At 43.7% G+C, this 22,141-nt stretch overlaps 2 protein-coding genes across 14 annotated transcripts in view; both read left to right on the top strand.

The window, feature by feature from the left end:
* Positions 1-10,755, top strand: part of LOC129182548 (striated muscle preferentially expressed protein kinase-like) — a 52,695-nt gene extending 41,940 nt beyond the window's left edge. For 6 of the 13 annotated variants that reach the window (XM_054778898.1, XM_054778887.1, XM_054778858.1 and 3 more), the window contains 10 exons: positions 377-2,927; positions 3,010-3,177; positions 5,161-5,283; positions 5,378-5,545; positions 5,633-6,212; positions 6,284-6,523; positions 6,615-6,838; positions 7,732-7,807; positions 7,907-8,056; positions 9,188-10,753. In XM_054778898.1, the coding sequence (XP_054634873.1) occupies positions 377-2,927; positions 3,010-3,177; positions 5,161-5,283; positions 5,378-5,545; positions 5,633-6,212; positions 6,284-6,523; positions 6,615-6,838; positions 7,732-7,807; positions 7,907-8,056; positions 9,188-9,401 (4,494 nt within the window). In that variant the 3' untranslated portion in view covers positions 9,402-10,753. Of the gene's footprint in view, positions 1-376; positions 2,928-3,009; positions 3,178-5,160; positions 5,284-5,377; positions 5,546-5,613; positions 6,213-6,283; positions 6,524-6,614; positions 6,839-7,731; positions 7,808-7,906; positions 8,057-9,187 lie in introns of those variants that run through there. The other 7 variants (XM_054778909.1, XM_054778813.1, XM_054778840.1 and 4 more) reach the window with 3 other exon arrangements.
* A 1,228-nt stretch (positions 10,756-11,983) lies between these two features.
* ctdsp1 (CTD (carboxy-terminal domain, RNA polymerase II, polypeptide A) small phosphatase 1) lies at positions 11,984-21,285 on the top strand. The gene is made up of 7 exons (XM_054790834.1): positions 11,984-12,751; positions 16,670-16,818; positions 16,896-16,997; positions 18,671-18,727; positions 19,115-19,207; positions 19,285-19,470; positions 19,651-21,285. The coding sequence occupies exons 1-7, from the start codon at positions 12,673-12,675 to the stop codon at positions 19,777-19,779; spliced, it is 795 nt and encodes a 264-aa protein (XP_054646809.1). The 5' UTR covers positions 11,984-12,672; the 3' UTR covers positions 19,780-21,285.
* The last annotated feature ends 856 nt before the right edge of the window (positions 21,286-22,141 follow it).

Raw genomic sequence — 22,141 nt, 5'->3', positions numbered from 1 at the left:
TGTGGCTGAATGACAACAATTGTGTAAAATTCCTCCCCAGCGCTGGAAGAGACTCATTGCAAGTTATCACAAACGCTTGATTGCAGTTGTTGCTGCTAAGGGGGGCCAACCACTTATTAGCTTTAGGGGGCCATCACTTTTTCACACAGGGCCATGTAGCTTTGGATGTTTTTTCTCCCTTAATAATATAAAGTTTCATTTAAAAACTGCATTTTGTGTTAAGTTATGTTGCCATTGACTAATATTTACATTTGTTTGATGATCTGAAACATTTAAGTGTGACAAACATGCAAAACAAAAAAGAAATCAGGAAGGGGGCAAACACTTTTTCACACCACTGTACTCGCTCACTTGTGTCCTGATGTTTGCTCCTCAGCGCTCTCTCATCAGTTACAAATCCAAGATGGTGATGCGGACGATCCCAGAGCTACTTAATGACGCATCGAGCCACGTCTCGATTGCAGTGGCGTGGCAGTTAAAAGATGGCTCACCGCCACCTTCCTCGTCCTCGGACTCTGAGGCAGATGTGGATGAGCTTCCCTTCATTCCAATGCCGATATCGATGTTCTTCTCCGGTTCCAGAGTATCCCTGAATGAGATCCCCGGGGATGAAGACACAAGGAGATCCTGTGGTGTTGCTGATGGGACTAAGCATGACCTAGACGCAACCAGTCTGGACGAGTTAATTCAACCAACAAAACGACCTCCACTTAAAAAAGAATCAAGCACGGAGTCGGATGAATCTGAGACAAAAGCCAGAAGATCTACCATGAGGCGAGGCAGCTCTGCTGACTCTGCACTGCTTCTCCACATGGACTCAGAGGAGGACAATGCCAATGAGGATACAGAAACAAGCAACAAAAGCCTGAAAAAAGCGGTTTCTCTTGAACTGCCAAACCGTAGCCCAAGCCCTGGGATGACAAAATTAAGCCAGGAGGATTATGCCTTGAAGCTGGAGCTCATGAGACAACGGCTGCTCAGGGGAGGTAGCATGGATAAAAAGATGAGTGGCCTGCGAGGGCCCTTGTTTGAAACACTTGGCATGGAAGATGAGAGACGGACAGGGTCTCTCGAGCACAATATGAGGAGATCGAGAGCAGGGCCAGCCACACTCACAAGAGCTGCATCCTCTGAGAATGCTGGAGAGGACACGCCAAAGACCAAAGTTTTCCGGAAAAGCTCCTCCTTTACCCAAGGAGATTCTGAGCCCATGCCCCTCCATCGCAGGTATGGAGCACCCTTGGAGATCCCATCTGCGGGCAATGGCAGCACTGAGTGGAAGAAGCTTCAGGAGGCAACATCCATGTCGGCACTAACAGGACAGATGATGCTGGAGTCAGCATCCCCAACTGCGCACAACTCATTTGTGTACCCAACACCAGGGGCAGTAGACCAATGGCAAAAATCAAATGATGAAGAAAATAGGACCAACAAAGAAAAGGTAGATGAAGTTGAATCTGAGTTGAGATTACCTTCAGTTATTACTCCTATCATTGTGATAGAAGAGGATGATGAAGAAGAGGACAAAGGAAAAAAATATCAGGACTTGCTTACCAATGTAGACGATAAAGAAACATTGCAAACCTATAAGCCATCATCTACATACCAAAGGAGTGCAGAAGCTGTTGCAGTGTCATCTGGAACATCTGACCAGGTTCCTGTCAAATCAAACGAAGGACCTGAGCCTAAAGATAATGTGTCAACATCGAAACACTCGGCTGTGTTTGCAAAAGTGGCTACTGGAAACCGATCCTGTGCTCCCAATTCCTCGTCAAACCCAGATATTTCTGGCGTGCTCAGCTGCCCACAACTGAGAACAGATATCAAAGACATTGACTCAGAGGAGGTCTTTGAGGCCAGATTTAAGAAGCGGGAATCATCGTTGACTCGCGGCCTTAAAAAGCTAACCAGAAACAAGTCTGAGGAAGAATCACCCATACTAAACCGTAAGATCGGCGGTGGAGGTGAGGAGGTTTACAGGCCAGGGCCAAGGGGAGCACCTCTTGAGATGATCTCCAAAGGGCTACAAGAGAAGTCCAAGTCAGTTCAAGACCTACGTGAAGATAAGGACAAGGAACCAGGACTGGGCCTTATCGGGAGGTTTTCATTGCGGGGAAAGAGATCATCGTCCATTGATAAAAAAGGGGAGAAATCGAAGGATGTACAGGAAAGTGCAGTCACTAAGAGGGTTACTTGGGCGATTGGTCGAAGTAAATCTCTGGACACCAAGGAGCAAGAAGCTAGAGAGCATAGAAAGGATGATGAGTCTGCAGTTTCTGCTGTGAGGCGCAAGTTTGAGTCCAAAGTGGCAGGAATCTCTGCCAAACTAAGGACCCAATCTGAGGACAGGAAGGAGAAACATGCCGAGGGAAGCCAAAAAGAGTTGGATTTGAAAAGGATCACAGATTCTTCCGTCCTTGCAATGCGACAGAAGTTTGAGAATAAAGTGGCAGGAATTTCCACAAAGATACGCAGTCAGTCAGATGAGAGACAAGACAACACAGGAGGAAAGAGGACGCCCCTGTTCTCTCGCCATCGCCACTCACACTCTGAGGGGCGTGGACTGCAAGGAATGGGGGTGCCTGAGAATCAGCTTGCAAAGCAGGTTGGCGTCGGCACGTCTAAGGAGTCGATCGAATCTGTTCCAAGTGTTCATTCTGAGAAAGAGAATGACCGGCGGTCTCGATGGGACAGGTGGGGTCTGACTAAGAGCAAAAAAGACAAAACACCTTCTCAGACTGACATTCTTTCACACACCCCAAAAGAAGATGAAACCTCACACACAAAGAAGTTTGTCCGTTCCGCTTCGGATTTCCCACCTGTGTTCCATATCAAACTCAAAGACCAAATCCTGCTAGAGGGAGAGCAGGTCACGCTCTGCTGCCTCCCTGCTGGAAGTCCACTTCCCGACATCTCATGGATGAAAGGTCTTTGAACACTGGTAGCATTAAAAATACCGTCATTTCCCTCACATTCCAGGTTTTTAATGTTGATTTGTTGATGTTACAGATCGTAAAGCTCTGCTGGCGGATGACCGAATCAGTCTGATCTCCCACCCGGATGGCAGGCAACTTCTTACCATCCTAAAGTGTAGCCCGAGGGATGCTGGAGTGTACGAGTGCTTGGCTACAAATCCTATTGCTGCCATCACCACCTCCTGTACACTGTCAATAGCCTGTGAGTGGCGTGAAAAACATGGCATTTCCTCCTAAGTTACTCTTCTCAGCATCAAGCAATTCATCCATCCATCCATTTCTATACCGCTTCTCCTCATTAGGGTTGCGGGGGCATGCTGGAGCCTATCCCAGCTGACTTCGAGCGACAGGCAGGGTACACACTGGACTGGTGGCCAGCCAGTGGCAGGGCACATATAGACAAACACTCACATTCATACCTATGGACAATTTAGAGTCTCCAATTAACCTAACATGCATGTTTTTGGAATGTGAGAGGAAACCGGAGTACCCGGAGAAAACCCCCACACACACGGGGAGAACATGCAAACTCCACACAGAAATGCCCAAGGGAGAATCCAACCCAAGTCTTCCCGATCTCCAGACTGTGACTGTGTGGCCAACATGCTAACCACTAGATCACCGTGCAGACCACCTCATGCAATTCACCTATGGATAATTTTTTCTTGATTGGATTCTAGTGGTAGAGGGAATGGAGTGGCATTTTCTATGCGGCTTGTCCTCACTGCTGACTTTGAGAGACAGCTGACTTTGAGAGAGAGGCGGGGTACACCCTGTACTGCTCGCCAACCGATCGCAGGGCACATATAGACAAACAACCATTCACGCTCATATTTTTGGAATGTGGGAAAACTCCGGAGTACCCGGAGAAAACCCACACACGCAAACATGCAAACTCCACACAACGATGCCCAAACAGAGATTCAAACCCACATCTGCCATCTTCATTTCTGAAAAAAACACGATATCGCGAGGGAGCGATAATCAAACTGCGATATTGCGAGGGATGACTGTAATCTAATTATTACCATTACCATACTCGAATCGCGGCAACGCAGACCGTAAGAGCTGTGGATGGTTGGCTCACTGGAAAACACGTCGCAGTTTCATCTGAGAATTGTATGGCATGTGCTCAACCGCGGCGCATAGCTTCGAAAGGTTCAGGACAGCATCAGAAGAGGTGGCATGGTGACTTTATTGTGAGACTGTTACGCATTCAGTACATCCGTTTCTCATATTCCGCATCCATCCATCCATTTTCGTCCGATTATATGGATCCGGGTCGCGGGGGCAGCAGTCTCGGTCGGAAAGTCCAGACTTCCCAGTCCCTGGCCACCTCTTCCAGTTCCACCGGCAGGACACCAAGGCTTTCCGAGGCCAGCTGTGAGACATAATCCCTCCAGCGTGTCTTAGGTCTGCCCCGGGCTCTTCTCCTGGCTGGGCATGCCCAGACACCTCCCTGGTGAGGCATCCGGACTAGATGCCCCTCTCGAATGACCGAGCCCCTCACCCTATCTCTTAGGGTGAGTCTAGCCACCCTATGGGGGAAACTAATTTCAGCCGCTTGTATCCGCCATCTTGTTCTTTCGGTCACGACCCAAAGCTCATGACCATAGGTGAGGGTGGGAACATAGATCGACCGGTAAATGGAGAGATTTTCCTTCCGACTCAGCTCTCTCTTCACCACGACGGTCCGGTACAGCGGCCGCATTACTGCAGACGCTGCGCCGATCCGCCTGTCGACCTCGTGGAGGTCACATAGCAGGTCACATAGCAGAGACAAGCACCTAAGGCCCCCAAACTGGATTCCCTCAACGCCTTGGCTGCACCTTGAAATTCTGTCCATGAAAATTATGAATCGGTGACAAAGGGCACCCGTGGCGGAGGCCAGAAAACACGCATATTCCGCATATGTGTGTAAAAAATGTTGGTCTTTATTGTGTGACCATCATTTTAACCATTGATGCAGTTTGTCTCCTCACAAGTATGACAAAATGTCAGAGAGCTTGCCTGGCATTGTCATTATTATTCAAGAGGACTCAATGGAAAAGGTCTATGAACAAACACATTCTCTTTGGATGACTCAAGGTCGGCTTTAAAAGTCGACCTTGAATCCGTCAGGACACAGAGAGCTTCACCTTATTTGGTCCTCTGCTGTCTTCCTCTTTTTCCACATGCGCTGAAGATGTTCCCAAGCGACCAGGGACTCCTGAGGTCCCTCAGACGTACAACAACACTGCCCTGGTTCTTTGGAAGCCGGCAGACACCAAGCCTCCATGCAGCTACACTCTGGAAAGAAAGACAGAAGGTGACAAATAAATATGTGAACCACAGCTCAGAGCAAAGGTGAAGGTTTAAGTTTAATGTCAATGTAAACCCATGGTTACATCTTGCTTCTTCAGGAGATTCAACGTGGCAAACGGTAGCAACCGGAGTGCTTGACTGCTACTACAACGTGACGGACTTACCACAAGGTGACTTGTTTCGGTTCCGTGTGTCTTGCGTGAACAAGGCAGGACAGGGGCCACATAGCAACTGTTCCGCTCCAGTCAGTTTGGACGACTCAGCAGGTATTTCTAGCAATGTTGACAAGAAGATGCACATGTTGAAAGATGTTTGTGGGAAAACATTGTAGTAGTGTTGTCTTATGTTCTCAGCTCAGGATGCTATACCTGTAGTGGCTGTTGTTAAGACAGCAGACACACCTGAGCCTCCGGTGTCCCCCTCATCTTTCTCCCCACTCATACCCATGATGACTTTCACCGCCTCCACCACTACAAGTCCTGAAGATGCACCCGTACCACTGATGTCCCCTCCTCCTGCGGCATTGCCATCATCTTCTGTGCCATCAATCCAGTTAGCTGTCTCGTCATCTGCCGTCACAAACGCACCATGTGCTCCAAAAATAAGCTCTAAACATCCCTCTATGCCATTTATAGTGCCCAAGCCCCAGAGTCCAGTGAACATTGTGTCTCCTATGACCCAGACCCCTATCACACTTGTAACTCCACCTTCAACCCCCACCAAACCAGTTTCACTAACCAGCACCACAGCTTCTGTGGCCACATCTCCCGTCTCCTTTGCCCCTCAAGTAGTCCAAACATCCAGTTTGAGCCCCATCGGGGAAGGGATCAGTACGCCCAACAGAGGCACCCCATCCGGACGTGCTACGCCGTCTACGGCTCTGCGGCAAGGGGTTCCACAGAAACCGTACACCTTCCTGGATGAGAAATCCAGGTAACGGAAAAGATCATTAAACCTCTCATCCTACATTAGAAAATGAATCATCTGTTCCAATCTATTTCCAGGGGTCGTTTTGGAGTCATTCGGGAATGCCGTGAGAATGCCACAGGCAAAATGTACATGGCCAAGATCATCCCCTATAGCCAGGAGAACAAACAGGAAGTGCTGAAGGAGTATGAGATCCTGAAATCTCTGCACAATGAAAAAGTTATGGCTTTGCACGAGGCCTACGTCACACCGCGCTACGTTGTGCTGGTGGCAGAGTGCTGCACAGGCAAAGAGCTTCTGCATAGCCTCATCGACAGGTAGATGGGTCGCAAACAAGCATTCAGTGCAGGATATACTGTACGGCACGTGAAAGCGCCATAAACCTTCTTATAAACCTTCTTATGATAGGTTTCGCTACTCTGAGGATGATGTGGTGGGTTACTTGGTCCAGATCCTTCAGGGAGTCGAGTACCTCCACAACCGCAGGGTCCTCCACTTGGACTTGAAACCCGACAACATTATGGTGACAAACATGAACGCCATTAAGATTGTAGACTTTGGGAGCGCTCAGAGCTTCAACCCGCTCAGTTTGAAGCAGCAGGACTCAGGAACAGGAACTCTGGACTACATGGGTGAGCCAATCATTCATCTACAGTAGATGTGTAGATGCTTGCATCAATATATATTTTATTTAATTGACGGTCTGAGCTATATCTGTGGCACTGCTGTACAGTACATAGGAAGCACTGCCTGTTTGCTATGAATTAGCTTGACATTCATACCCAAACTCACGCAACACAAACCAAACACCTCCCCCACCCCACCAAAAATAACACAAGTAACACACAGGGTAACGGCACCACACGGACTGTACGGGCAGCAAAAACAATGCTTACAGTGGTGTGAAAAAGTGTTTGCCCCCTTCCCGATTTCTTCTTTTTTTTGCATGTTTGTCACACTTAAATGTTTCAGATCATCAAACAAATGTAAATATTAGTCAATGACAACACAACTCAACACAAAATGCAGATTTTAAATGAAACTTTTTATTATTAAGGGAGGAAAAACATCCAAAGCTACATGGCTCTCACTGTGGTTTGCTGGAGTCCCAAAGCTTTAGAAATGTCTTTATAACCTTTTCCACACTGATAGATCTCAATTCATCTCAGTTAAGTTTTAACAGGAGAGGAAGTCACTTTTCCACACAGGGCCATGTCGGTTTGGATTTTTTTCCTCCCTTAATAATTAAAGGTTTCATTTAAAAACTGCATTTTTTGTTCAGTTGTGTTGTCATTGATTAATATTTACATTTGTTTGATGATCTGAAACAAGAAGAAATCAGCAAGGGGGCAAACACTTTTTCACACCACTGTATATACAGTACATGCAAAACAACACTATTTCATACTCATTTAGAACTCACAAGGCATGCTGGGTCACTTCCTGTTGGGGAAGTGTGTGTGAATTTGCAGCAATGCTGAATCGTGACTATGTGGGGATCCATTGTAACTGAACGTGCTTGCAGCTCCAGAGATGGTGAAAGGTGAAGTGGTGGGGCCCCCAGCCGATATTTGGACTGTCGGTGTTGTTATCTACATTATGTGAGTCCAGTATCTAAATGCCGGAGCGCACACACACACACACACACACACACTCATTTAGGGCACGTCATCAACACCTAAGTCTGTTTTTGTCACCAGGCTCAGCGGCCGGCTGCCCTTTGAAGACAAAGACCCGCAGCAGGTTAAGTCCAAGATCCTGATGGCGAGGTTTGACCCAACAAGACTGTACCCCAACGTGTCCCAAAGTGCCTCTGCTTTTGTCAAGAAGATGCTGAGCAGTTATGCTTGGTAAGAGTAAACATATAAACATATTCTGTGCAAAGAAAAATATCGAGTATTGCATGGGTGCATACTGACCTGTAGCCATCCCTGTGACCACCAGCCCCCTACTGAGCAGGGGTGCCCACAGTGCGGCCTGGGAGCCATTTGCAGCAAAAATGGGGAAAACAGACCAAAAAGGAAATATGTAAAGAGAGAAAACTGAAATGTTGGTATTAATAACTAATTTTTAATAAGCAAGTTTGGACACCACCCGTTTTAGAGCAAACATATTTATTGCTCGTCTTCTGCCAAGAAACACTGCCCTCTGCTGGAATAAAGGCGCTAAAGCTCGATAGCTGAAACCAATTGATCGTTTTTTTTTATTTTAAAATGTACATACTGTATCTTCTGATTTCAGCCTTTCAAAAGTGATTTTTTTTTTTATTTCCAAAGTCATCCGTGAAAGCAGACCTGTGTTTTAGGCAACACAAGACAATCTCACTACACGTCAGCTTGGACTTTGGAAAACAGTCATCAACTGTTTGGCCTCTTTTCCGATACGCTTGTTTCTGTTTGAGTTTCCCAATATGAGGACACATTATGTCATTTAATGAGCACAGAGTTTAAATATGAAAGAAAGAAAAGCAGATTTTCTTTAAATATTAGAGAAACAAAACAACATTTCTAATATTTGGAAAATTATAGTTAGAGATATTAGGGGAATAAAGATCAATATTGTCGCAATAGTCATAATATTGCAAAAAGAAAATGCAAAGAGTATTTCAAAGGAAAGTTGAAATACTGTATTCGGAAAAAAATAAAAATAAAAACAACAGAAAAAATGGGGGAAAAAGACCAAAGAGTGACGTTTGAACATGCATTTTTAAATATACACAGTGGTGTGAAAAAGTGTTTGCCCCCTTCCCGATTCCTTACTTTTTTGCATGTTTGTCCCACTTAAATGTTTCAGATCATCAAACACATGTAAATATTAGTCAATGACAACACAACTCAACACAAAATGCAGTTTTTAAATGAAACTTTTTATTATTAAGAGAGAAAAACATCCAAAGCACGAATCTGCCTTTGCACTGTATCCACTGCATTTCTGTATGGATGCGCAGTAGATCTTGATATCATGATAATGTGTGTTTTTAGGGCTCGCCCGACCACACGTGACTGCTTCACACACGCCTGGCTGCAGGACTCTTACCTGATGAAGCTGAGGAGGCAGACCCTCACCTTCACCACAGGCACACTCAAGGAGTTCCTGGTGGAGCAGCAGTGTCGTCGCGCTGAGATCTCCACCAGACACAAAGTGCAGCTGCGCACCTACCAGAGCGCACCCCAGTCCGTTCCTGGCCCCAAGTGAAACAATTAAAGACGACTTGACTCACAAATGATGCATTTAGTGTTCTTCAGCCTGCCGTGTCAGGTGCAGGGAGGAACCGCTGCAAAGGTTGGAATCCATGTGTACTTATGTAGACTGTAGAATTGTTTTCATTCTGAAATTGCTTCAGACATCATCAGCCTCCTTGGACAAAAAAGCACCACCCGTGACCGTACCGTGCTTTGAGCTGCTAACTTATGTCTGCATTGACGTCGACGTTACGCGTTAGATTTAAAAACCAAATCACGTTTCCTTAAACTGTTTACTTTTTTCATGTTAATTTATTTGCATGCACGTTGGAGCATCTTTGAACTACTTTTTGAACAAAACAAACACAAAAAAGGAGTGTCTTAGTGGTTGCTGTTAAGGTAGGGTGCAGTTCGTGCGTCTGTATTCCAAGCAGTGAGTCGTGTAGATTGAAACAGTCTCGCCACGCTGGTGAATTGCTGTGGTTCCTCAGTGTTACTCGTACGTGGTGAAATCATGGTTGCCCAGTCAGTGCCTAGATTGGAGTCAAATCCAAAGCATCTGTGTTTTAATGTGTCTCGAATGCGGTTCAAAGTCACGTGACGAGTTATTTGAACTAGCCTTTACAAGACGACATGTGAACAGCCTCTCGCGGTATCGATAGCATTTAATAGTCCTGTGGTTTACTCTTTACTGCACTCCTTTTTCTCTTTCTAATTGGACGGTTGAAGATTTGTAAATGTGCCAATTTGCTGTGTTTATAAGTGGGAAATGTTGTTTTTTTCCAGAGATAGTATGCAATAAATTGTTGATACAATTTGATTCTTGTGTCCCAGCAGTTGTGATTGGAGCAACAATATGCTTTGCATTTTACTTTGTTTATCATTTAGTTATAAGTGGAATGTCTTCCTACTTGGAGCATAGAAAACGTGTTTACAACCTTCTTTGAACATTATTAGAGCTCTCCAGACATGACATAGCCCCCTATAGTCACCTTTACACTCCTGTTCCCAATACAGTAGACATAAGAGAAAATACAACACATAAGACATAAAACACTTGTTTACGACCTTCTAAATACACTTTTTAACATTATTAGAGCCCTCAAGGCATGAAATAAAACCCTTATAGTCACCTTTACACGCCTATTAATCAATATAGTAAGCATAATAATAGAAAATAAGACATAGAACACCTGTTTACTACCTTCTAAATACGCTTTTTAACATTATTACAGCCCTCTAGACATGAAATGTCTGTTTCTTTTTTGTTGTTTTGTTTTGTTGGGTCTATTACCATCTGGCAAATGAACTGCCTTTCGGCTAACTCGGGTACATTTACTTTCTGCAAAGTAATGTTGATTAATGTACACTGTCCCTTTTTAAAAAAATAAAGAATTTGAAATAACACCACTATAGTCACCTTTACACTCTTATAAACCAATCTAGTAGACATAAGAGAAAATATGACATATGAGACATAAAACACTTGTTTACGGCTTTCTAAATACACTTTTTAACATTATTAGAGCCCTCTAGACATGCCATACCACCCCATAGTCACCTTTACACTCTTATTAACCCATATAGTAGACATAATAAGAGAAAATACAACATATAAGACAAAGAAAACCTGTTTACGACCTTCGAAATACACTTTTTAACAAGGAAAATAAGACATCCAATAAGACATCCATCCATTTTCTATTCCGCTTGTCCTCACTAGGGTATGCTGGAGCCTATCCCAGCTGACTTCGGGCAGGAGGCGGGGTACTGGCTATCGTTTCATCAGTGTAACATTACTGACACCTAGTGACCAGTATAAAATACTACAATGCCTTATATTTGTATTTTAGTTAATGTAGCCATTTTTATCCTTGAAAATGCCCAATTTCAAATTTGCTTAAATTTGTGTACTTTTTGACTAATAATAGGTCATATTTAACCACCGTTTTGGAAAGACTGAAGGCCGCAAAATTCAAAGTGTCACCATTATCACATATTATCAAGTGATAATAAATTATTAATGACTTCTGTTTTTTTTGTGTGGAAAAAACAGCATCTTTTTGGAGAATTTTTTTTTCAAATATACATTTTTTAAAATAAATACATAAAATGTAAAATTTATTTTTAATTCTGAATTACATTTTACAAATATTTTTTGGCCTGAAATCTGCGAATTCGCTTCACCCAGTGCTGTATGTTTAATTTCGAGTCACTTGTTCCAAAGCTAGTCAAGTAGAGTTGACATGACAAAACCAATAAAGCATTTTCAAAATGGCCATACATTGGGCAGGCTACAGGTTGCCAGAGGTGTTGTGCAGGGACAGTGACGTTTTCGTCACAGGATTTACCCATCCCTAGTAAATAATAAATAAATGGAGCGTTATATTCTGTGTCATATTTTAATGATCAGTTCATCTAAAAGAAAACCACAACAGAAAGAGTAGCTCTGCCTTTGCTATCACCAACACTGTACTGTTGTTTTTAACATACTGTATCAGGCACGTAATCGGGGCTCCCTTTAGAACCAAAGCATGCACTTTTGCGACGCTCCCTTGGCTGGACCAAGGCAGTTTCAAGGGAACCCGAACTGGGCGTTTCTGTGTGGCAACTCCCACGAAAAGTTTCTGCAAACGGCGGCTACCTCCGAACTCGTCGCCGAGGACCAAACAGCAAGAAATGCTGCTCAATGAACACAAACCACGGCTCGATAATCCCGTGCTGTTTTCTCTTTTCTGAAGAACCTTTCGCATGGAAAGCAGCCGACAGTCTGTCAGTGTCAGCCAGCTTCGTTGTAAGCTCTGCTTGTTTACCAGTCGTACAATATTTACCAAGTTCATTTTAACAGCACTTAATGTCTTTAAGCGCGTGGTGTTTAAGGAGAAATCGTTCGGTTTCACTTTAAGTTTTGTTTGACTTTCGGAGTAAGTTTGTTGCGTGCTACTTTCAAGGGATCGTCGTCAAAGTTGCGGACGCCACGAGAGGCGGCGGCGCGCTCCGCCATTCCCTCACTGCGCCACTTTAAGTGGAATGGGACGCCTTGAAACCTCCGTGTTTGGATCTTGAAACTGCAAGGGGCGCCCCCAGCACCATATTGAATCAAAGTTGCCAACTCCTGTCACAAACATGCAGTAAGTTTGGGTGCTACAGAGCAGCGACGCCCAGCCGCCGACGTGTCAATGGGGGAGCTGTAAGGCGACGAGTGGCGAACTTCCCTGCAAGTGAATGCGTCGCAGAGTCGGCGCACAATCCACAAGTTTGACGCGTGAGCAGAAGTGGACGTGATGGACAACCCGTCCTCGGTCATCACGCAGGTCAGCCGGGACGAAGAGGGGAGTAACTCCTCGGAGAAAGGGGATAGAGGTGAGTGCTTTATTACTTTCGAAGTCATAATGGTGAAAGTCACTTTTTTTGACGTATCTGCTCAAGACTGCGGGCCTCCAAGTCTGTAGAGCGGAAGTGACGTAAGAGTGCTGCGTTCAAGGTCTCAGAACTTCGCAGTCACCGGAGCGCGTTTCGATCTCCGTGCAGCCCGTGTCCAGATGTGATTGAGAAAAGTATGTCGAGTTGTGAGGTGTACGTTTGATAGCACAATCAGCCCTCTGTTCAGGCTGTTCACTGTGCACTCGGCGGCTGACAGATTACTGAGTAATCAGCTGACCTATCAGTCATTATCCCCGCCATCCCATCAAGGCCAAATCACACTTTTTTTTTGTTTTTCTTCTTTTTTCACTCGTTCTGCAACCACTGTGCAGCAATCGAATAAATGAGATTTAAGTTTTAAAACACTTGTTTGCGTCACTCCCGCTCTGATACAAAAAAAACCCATAAAATTATTCACATAAGACAAATAACACACCAAATTAGAATTTTTAAAAGAGTATTTTTGTGGTTGTCGTTTGCAAGCTGTGTCACACTGAAAGCATGTAGGTTTGGTGTGTGCGGAGTGCACCCCGGGGGCACAGCTCATTTTATTGGCCCTCTGCATATTCCAGAAGTAAAATGAATTCATTATGAACTCATTCAATCCCAGCTAGTTTTCAAAAGGTAACCCCTTCAGTACTGTCTTCTGAATGCCTTTCACATTATTAGAGCCCCCTAGACATGAACTAACACCCCTACAGTCAGTCAGATTTCCTAGTAGAGTAGAAATAATAACAGAAAGTAAGCCACTTGAGCCATAAGACGTGTTACTGTAAATGTGTTCCCTAGGGAAGCGGAGTGGCAGGTGGACAGGAAGTGATGTTGGGGGTTCAGAGTTGAGTTTTAGCTTTCCATGGGTTACGGCCACAACAGTAGCCCGTGTTATTATCAGGGTTATTATTGTGCCTATTATTATGTAGATAATTCAAACCTGCAATAAAAGCCTATTGTTCCGGTTATCAAGCCTGGTGTGTGTGTGGTTTACCAAATAATACAGTAATTATATCTTCGTAGTTAGGGCATAGAAAACCTGTTTACAACCTTCATTTAACATGATCAGAGCCCAATAGACATGAAATAACACCCCCATAGCCACCGTTACACTCCTATTACCCAATATAGTAGACATAATAAGAGAAAATATGACATATTAGGTATTATAAATCTGTTTACTACCTTCTAAATACGCTTTTTAACACGATTAGAGCCCTATAGACACTAATTAACACCCCTATAGTCACTTTTACACTCCTATTACCCAATGTACTAGACATACTGTAATATAGACTCACGTTAGCATTGGGAGAGTTTCTTGTTCCTTTTTTTTCTTCCTGTTCTGGCTATTGGCTTATCAATGTAACATTACTGACACCTAGTGGCCAATGTAGTGTACTGCATATATCACAACATCTTCTGAATGCCTTATATTTGTATTTTAGTTTATTTAGCCATCGTCATGCTTGAAGTGTAGTCAAAAAAAAAAGTCAAATTTGCTTAACCATGCAATTTGTGTTATTTTTTATTGATAATAGCGGTATTCAACCACAAAGCAGTATGATTTGATCGACCAGCGTCATCCATTGCGCAGCATCATCTCCCGACAGAAGAGCAGTTTCAGTGGCAGATTACTATCACTGCCCTGCTCCACTGATAGAAAGAACAGATCATTCCAGGGGTCAAAACACACAGGACTGGACTTGTTAACTTATGATGTATTATTATTATTATTATTATTATTATTGTTGTTGTTATTAGTCTGTTACGTATTCATTTATTTGCTCTCATTCTATTTTGTTATTTTTCCTACTTTCCTATTTTGCTTTGCTTGTTTTATTTTCAAGTGATTATGTTTATTAGGACACTTTTGCAGAGCTGCTGGAAACATGAATTTCTCTTGGAGATAAATAAAGTATCTCTCTACCTACTTGTTTACTTACTTTTTGAAAACTCGCAAAGCCACAAAATTTGAACCACGAAGTGGCGAGGGACGACTGTCATCCATTCCAGACACCCAAAAATACATTTTATAGGGAATAGGTACAATTTTACATGTAGACAACAATGTCAAGTCATTGGGGCCGGATTTGGCCCGCCATATCATTTTATGTGGCCCGCAAAAGCCTATTTGCCATATTTATATCCATCCATCCATTTTCTATACCGCTTCATCCTCATTATGGTCGCGGGGGCATGCCGGAGCCTATCCCAGCTGACTTCGGGCGACAGGCGAGGTACACCCTGGACTGGTGTCCAGCCAATGGCAGGGCACATATAGACAAACAACCATTCACACTCACATTCATACCTATGGACAATTTAGAGTTGCCAATTAACCTCACCTGCATGTTTTTGGAATGTGGGAGGAAGCCGGAGTACCCGGAGAAAACCCCCCCACACACGGGGAGAACATGCAAACTCCACACAGAAATGCCCAAGGGAGAATCGAACCCGGTCTTCCCGATCTCCAAGCTGTTACTGTGTTGGCCAACATGCTAACCACTAGACCACCATATTTATTTATATATATATATATATATATATATATATATATATATATATATATATATATATATATATTTATTGTAATTATGTTATTAATATTAATTTTGTCTTTACTTTTGAAAGCTTTATTTTTCATTATTTTACTTTCATATTCTTGTAAAATTATATTTATATTATTGTATTTTTATATGTATGCTTTTTTTATTTAATATAAATATATTTAAGTAACAATTTTAATTTATAAAAATATATTTTTACAATAATATAAAACATATGAAAGTAGAAACAAAACAAAAACAACTTAAAAAAAAATTTAAATCAAAAAGACAATCTTTCTTGCTAAATGTATTTGTTGTCAATATTGACAGAAAACCTGATATTCTTTTGTTGTCAAATCCAATTTAAAATGATTGTTTTTTTTATCAATTATTCATGAAAAATGAATGTAATAATTAATTAACCAAAATGTAAAATAGAATGATAAAAAGTGGCCCTCTGAGGATAACCATAACTGCGATGCGGCCGATGGTGAAACCCGGTTGGACGCCCCTGTTATAAATGGTCAATGAGCATTTAACTTAGTTCTTACCTTTTATTGAAGACTCTTTCTGGTGAAGACGGTGAGGAGCGAAGGATAGTTTCATTTCTTTCACCTACTTTGTAAAATTGCTGGCACTCGCAACTTAGTTTGGCCCCATGGTGGGTTATTTAGCAGTGGCACGGTTGGTGAGTCAGCAACGCGTAGGGTGCTTTGTCGGGGGACTCGATTCCGAGAAATGATACAGTGCAGGTCAAACGGGCTAGTTTATGTGCAACACACGAAAAATCATTTTTGTTGAAGACATACTGAGGTTTGCCTGTATGACCTTTTTAAATGTTGACATAGTGAACCTGTAAATAGTCTGATTATTTCCTCTCCCAAACTGAGCTCGAAATAATCTTGCAATGATGAAAATAACGTCTCATCGAAAGGAATACAAGCAGCTGTCCGGACTGCAGTGCGACGCTCCCGTTGTGCTCGCACAAGCCGCTTCCTGCATCGATTCCCGCCTGCTTCCTCTTCCTGTTTTGGCCGGCGCTGCAGAGGCCGGCGGAGGGTCAGTCTGCATTTGAATGCGCGAGCAGCGGCAGAGGGAATGAAAGAGCGTTGTGTGTTGGTAATACCGTCACGTTCGGCCCACCGGAGAGCAGCCGTGGCGGCATGTTGGTGGTGGTTCACAATAAGCGAGGGAGAGTGTAAACAGAGTTCACAGGCTCTGGCAGAGGTTCTGCTCTGCTGGAGTGCCATGAAAGTAAGACGAGCCTGCAGCGAGGAAAAGAGCCGTTACCGTTTACTGAGCGCCTCATCTTGTGCAGGTTCCACACCCTCACTGTCCACCAAAAAGCCCCGCAGTGGCGGCTTATTCTCCATCTTTTCCTGCTGCCTGTGCCGAGACCAGCCAGAACCCCCGCCGGTGAACAACAACGCCCCCCTGCTGGTGGAGGAAAACGGCACTGTTTCCAAGGTGACCTCAATGCTCCTCCTTCCATTTATTTGGTGAAACATCAGACTGTCTAACTGCAGGAGGTGTGGCTATTTTAGATCCAGGTGAAACCGCTGCTGCCGCCAGTCAAGTCCAAAGACGCCGGGAAGGTCTGCGTGGTGATCGACCTGGATGAGACGCTAGTCCACAGCTCTTTTAAGGTAAAACTCACACCTGCCAACATTTACGTAGGCTGGCTCCTCCCGCTGCAAACCCTCTTGCTTAAAAGGCCGTAAGGGCTGTGATTGGTGGGCTTGTAGAATATTATTTCCTGTGCATATACGACTGGCCCAAACTCAGCAAAACGCACTGGCAATAAAAATGACCAAATCATTCAGTTCGAGGTGCATTATTGCGACGAAGGATGCTAACAAGCTAAACAGTCATCGAGAGTTGTGGTTGCTCACGTCATGCACTCGATCCTGACGAAGAGCTCGGAAACCATCGGGGTCCAAAGTGAGGCCCAGGTGCCGTTTGCGCTCGACGGCTCGGTTTTATTGGCCCACGGCATGTTGTAGGAATAAAATAAAATTGTAAAAAAATACAATACACAAAATAGAGCAAAAAGTGTAATGTCATGAGAAATGTTGACACTGTACTAGTAAGTAATAATAAAAGCTGTATCTTCATAATACTGTAGTAGGTACTATGTAGTAGTCCATTTGGCGCTGCTAATAAACGCACAATATATTAAATGTATACAATCGTGTCCTGTCATTTATTTCTCGGTTCATAAAATACAGTGAAAATAGTCGTATTTCGTAGTTGCAAATGCTGATTAATCATGATTAATTTATCAACTGTGATTAACCTGATTTATGACAGCTTTTGTATGCATCAGTCAGATTCTCTTACAAATTTTTACAAAGTATGAAAAATGATGATTAATCATGATTAATCAATTTATAAACTGATTCGTCACATTTAAAATGGCAATCATTTGACAGCCCTACTATACAACCCAATGTTGTCACAAAATATAAAAATTATAAAAATGGTGATTAATCATAATTAATTTTTAAACTGTGATTATTCTGGTTAAAAGTGGCAATCATTCGACAGCTCTAATAATAAAGCTAATGTTTTTATAAAATATGAAAAATTGTGATCCATCGTAATTAATTAATTAATTTCTAAACTGCGATTAGTCTGGTTAAAATGGTCATCATTCCACAGCCCTAATGTAAACCTAATCTTTTTAAATATGAAAAATGGTGATTAATCACAATACTGTGATTCATCTGATTGAAATGGCACTCATTTGACAGCCCTAATATAAACCTTTTTTTATATATGAAAAATGGTGATTAATCGTAATTAATTTATAAACGGTGATTAATCTGATTTAAAAAGTTAACGATTTGACAGCCCTAATAATAAACCAAAGTTTTTACAAATTATGAAAAATGGTGATTAATCGCAATTAATTTATAAACTGTGATTCATGTGATTAAAATTGCACTCATTCGACAGCCCTAATATAAACCTATTTGTTTTTTAATATGAAAATATGATTAATCATAATTAATTTATAAACGGTGATTAATCTGATTAAAAATGGCAATCATTCAACAGCCCAAATAATAAACCTAATGGTTTTACAAAATATGGAAAAAAAAAAAGTTGGCAGGTCTGCAGACTGAGCTCAGTTCTACAAATTCCGCAGTGATTTAAAACGCTTTGCGATCAGATTACATGGCGAGCAACTCAAAGTCCACGCTGTTCGTCTCCAGAGTTTCTCGGTGATGTTTTTGTCTAACCCAAACGGCCCGCTTCTTCAAATAAACAAAGTGTTTCCAGTCCTCCTCTAACGTGCTTTCCTCTTCACGCCCAGCCTGTCAACAACGCCGATTTCATCATTCCTGTGGAAATAGATGGAACCGTACATCAGGTAACCGCTCTACTTGCTGAAAATGTTGCCCTTCATCCAGAGCGGTGTTTCTCCGTCCTTGTGGCGGCGTGCTCATTTAAACTGGAAGAGTCGCTGCCAGCTCAAACACAGAAGATGTGCCAGGGGCCCGGGCCCGGTTCAAGTAATCCAGGATAGGTTTGTTCAGACAAGCACAGCCTATTCCGGATGACTTGGTTCGGGAAGGTTGCCCTCAGCTGCCGATGCCACGAAGAGAAGAAAAAGTGGAGGAATGAGTCCCACTTTTTGAATGTCAGTTCATTACCAGTTTCTGTTAAAAATGCATGTCGATGCTTTTGAGAAGTGTAAAAAGTTTGAGAGGGCACCGTGGTTTGACATTTTTAAAATGCATCCTGTGATGGTTTTTAGGTGTACGTCCTGAAGCGGCCTCATGTGGACGAGTTCCTAAAGAGGATGGGAGAAATGTTTGAGTGCGTCCTGTTCACTGCCAGTTTAGCCAAGGTGAGACGTCCGTCTGTGTTTAGCGTTCGCACACGCCAATCGCTCGTCTCATCCATTGCCTCTACCCTGCGACGCAGTACGCCGACCCCGTCTCTGACCTTCTGGACAAGTGGGGAGCCTTCCGCTGCCGCCTCTTTCGGGAGTCCTGCGTTTTCCACCGAGGAAATTACGTCAAGGACCTGAGTCGCCTGGGTCGGGACCTGAACAAGGTCATCATCGTAGACAACTCCCCTGCCTCTTACATCTTCCATCCTGACAATGCCGTGAGTCATCCCAAGTCTAGGTCCAGAGCAGGGGTGTCCAAAAATGGGAGCCAATATGGAGTGTCTCCATATTGATCAACAGTGGATTGGTTTCAGTATCTTCAATGCTTCAGTGTATCTTTTTGGACGCCCCTCCTCCATCATGTGTCCCACATTCATAGTTCATGTGGTCATTCGCAGGTGCCCGTGGCCTCGTGGTTTGACGACATGTCCGACACTGAGCTGCTGGACCTCATCCCTTTCTTTGAGAGGCTGAGCAAAGTGGATAATGTCTACACTGTCCTCAAGCACCAAGGGGCCTCAAGCTAACAGAATTCAGAAACACATCTTCGAAGAAAACAACATGTAAATCTCACCCAAACAAAAAAACAAACACACATGCGCTCGGCAATGAGATTTCAGCTGTCACCGCCCACCCGTGAGACTGAGACTCTTCCCATGCCAGGAAGCCTTTGATATTGTTGGCGCTGCCACTTCCTGGTCAAGCAGGAAACGGCTCGACATTTAGCTAACCCCCTTCCTCCTCTCAGGAAGCAGCGGATGCATGGAAAGCGGATGGGTTATTGCCCCGTCCCGGGCTGTTTCTCCGGACTGGCTTTAGCTGGCGTCCAGAAGGTGCCTTTTTAAAACTGTATTTTACCGATACCGCAGTGTTGACATGCACAAAAAAAAGAACCTGCCACCACCCTCGGAGCAGCTGCTTTGTGGGTGTCTTGCCACGTCACAGAGGTCAACTTGCTGTATGTTGAGTTATGTTGCGTTCAACAGGCTCATTTACACCTTTGAAAGGCCGCAAGAAACTTGAATTCTTCAGCGGAAGTGCAGTTTGTCGGTTGCTCTTTCTTTTTATTCCTAGACGGTACACGTAGGCTGGAAACAATCTCATGCAGAGGGGTGACAGTGTGTCTATATTTAAAGCAGACACCCTGAAACACCCCTGGATTCATTTTGTTTTAAGATATTTCAGCAGAGCCACAATTTCATGTCTTCTCTCAGTGGAGATAGTAGGAAAAAAATCCAGCTAAATTGTTCTTAAAGTGGAATTATGCTTGTTTTTAAAATTCCAGAGACCTTCCATGTATCACTTGTGATGTCCAGTGAGGTGAAAGAGGCCGTGCAACGAGAGTACGCCGGTAAACCTCACTCCCCGACGCCTTAAAAGTCGCACGGGACACCGAGTTGACAGCTTTTAGCTCGATGGCTAGCGCTCTCGACTGTCTTCTGTGGACCCTCGTTCGGGCCCAGGCGAGGTACATTCGCAATTGACAAAATCATGCTGAATGACGGTGGGTTGTGTTTGTGAAGTGACTCCACAGAGAGCAGGAATGACAATTAAACCCATCACATAAGTAGATTTGACAGTGTTTGTGTTTTGAAGAAGATCCTGGCAATCAAAGTGTTCATCTTTTTTTTTTTTTTTTCGAAATAATTACTGATTTCTTCACCTTTCGACATCATTCCTCACCTTTTCAGGACTGTGGAATATTAACGAGTCAAATACCAGCAGATAACAAAGAATAGATTATTACTGTTGTAGGCACATAACGGTGTAAATGTGGATTTGGGGGGGGTTTATTTATAGGAATTTGTCATTAAAGCGAACGTCACTACAGGGCTGCTACTGTACCTCACATGTTCAGTAGATTTGTTCACGTTTGTGTTTTGCACAGCCAGAAAGCAAACATGTCATTTTGAATACAGTGGGGGAATTAAGTGTTTGATTTTGTACGATTATACCCCCCCCTTTACAAAGACACAGACAGTACATAATGTTAGAAAAAAAACATTAAAAGTTATCAAATCATTTGTATTTAATTGAGTGAAATAAGTATTGGATCCTCAAATGAAGAGCACACCTCTCAGGAGGTGTAACGAATGCCAGCTGGTGTGTCTGTGTGGAAGTATGTTAGGAAACCTCCTCCCTGATGAGCCGCTTGTCGGCTAGTGCTGCTCAACTCTCTTTGCGCATGTCACACCATCCATCCATCTGTCTTCTACCGCTTATCCAAGGTCGGGTCAGTTTTATGGTAGGTTTGTTTTAATAGAAAGAGATAGCAAAATCCATCCACCCATTCATTTTCTTCCGCTTATCCAAATCCGGGTCGCGGGGGCAGCAGCCTATGCAGGGAAGCCCAGACTTCTCCCTCCCCAGCCAATTCGTCCAGCAGATCCCGAGGCGTTCCCAGGCCAGTGGCCTCCTACCGGTCAGACGTGCCCTGATCACCTCCCCAGGGAGGCGTCCGGGAGGCATCCTGACCAGATGCCCGAGTCATATTTACAAATACTCCCCAAATACCAGAATGTTAATGTGCTTGTTTATTAGGCACTCCTTTGTTGTCTTAAGTGTATGTTTTGAATCACACTCATTCTGGAAGACCCATCCATGACCCATCTTTAGTGTTCTGACTGAGGTCCTGCACCCTCAACGGAGGAACAGCCTCAAATCAGAATCTTTCATCACCATCCTCTGAGGCATATTCCGCATTCCTCTGCCTCCAAACGCAGCAAGTCGAGGTGATGCCAAAGAGCTCAATTTCACCACATCTGGGGCGACCCCTCACCTTTCTCAGAATGATCCACAATGAGGGCGATTGACGGCAGCTGGTGGTTCCTTTCACACCAGGCTTCTTGCTAAAGATGCATAACTCATTTGTGTGCTTCATGTGCACAG

This window comes from Dunckerocampus dactyliophorus, chromosome 1 (genome assembly GCF_027744805.1).
Source record: "Dunckerocampus dactyliophorus isolate RoL2022-P2 chromosome 1, RoL_Ddac_1.1, whole genome shotgun sequence".
Classification (NCBI taxonomy): Eukaryota; Metazoa; Chordata; class Actinopteri; order Syngnathiformes; family Syngnathidae; genus Dunckerocampus; species Dunckerocampus dactyliophorus.
Note: the sequence above shows the minus strand (reverse complement) of the source record. Positions and strands in the feature narration are given on the sequence as shown.

Bases quoted from the DNA above. Each gene is read 5' to 3' on its own strand.
- ctdsp1 (XM_054790834.1), top strand. From the start codon at position 12,673: ATGGACAACCCGTCCTCGGTCATCACGCAGGTCAGCCGGGACGAAGAG. The intron at 12,752-16,669 runs GTGAGTGCTTTA...CATCTTGTGCAG, and splicing joins CTCGGAGAAAGGGGATAGAG to GTTCCACACCCTCACTGTCC. The intron at 18,728-19,114 runs GTAACCGCTCTA...GATGGTTTTTAG, and splicing joins TAGATGGAACCGTACATCAG to GTGTACGTCCTGAAGCGGCC.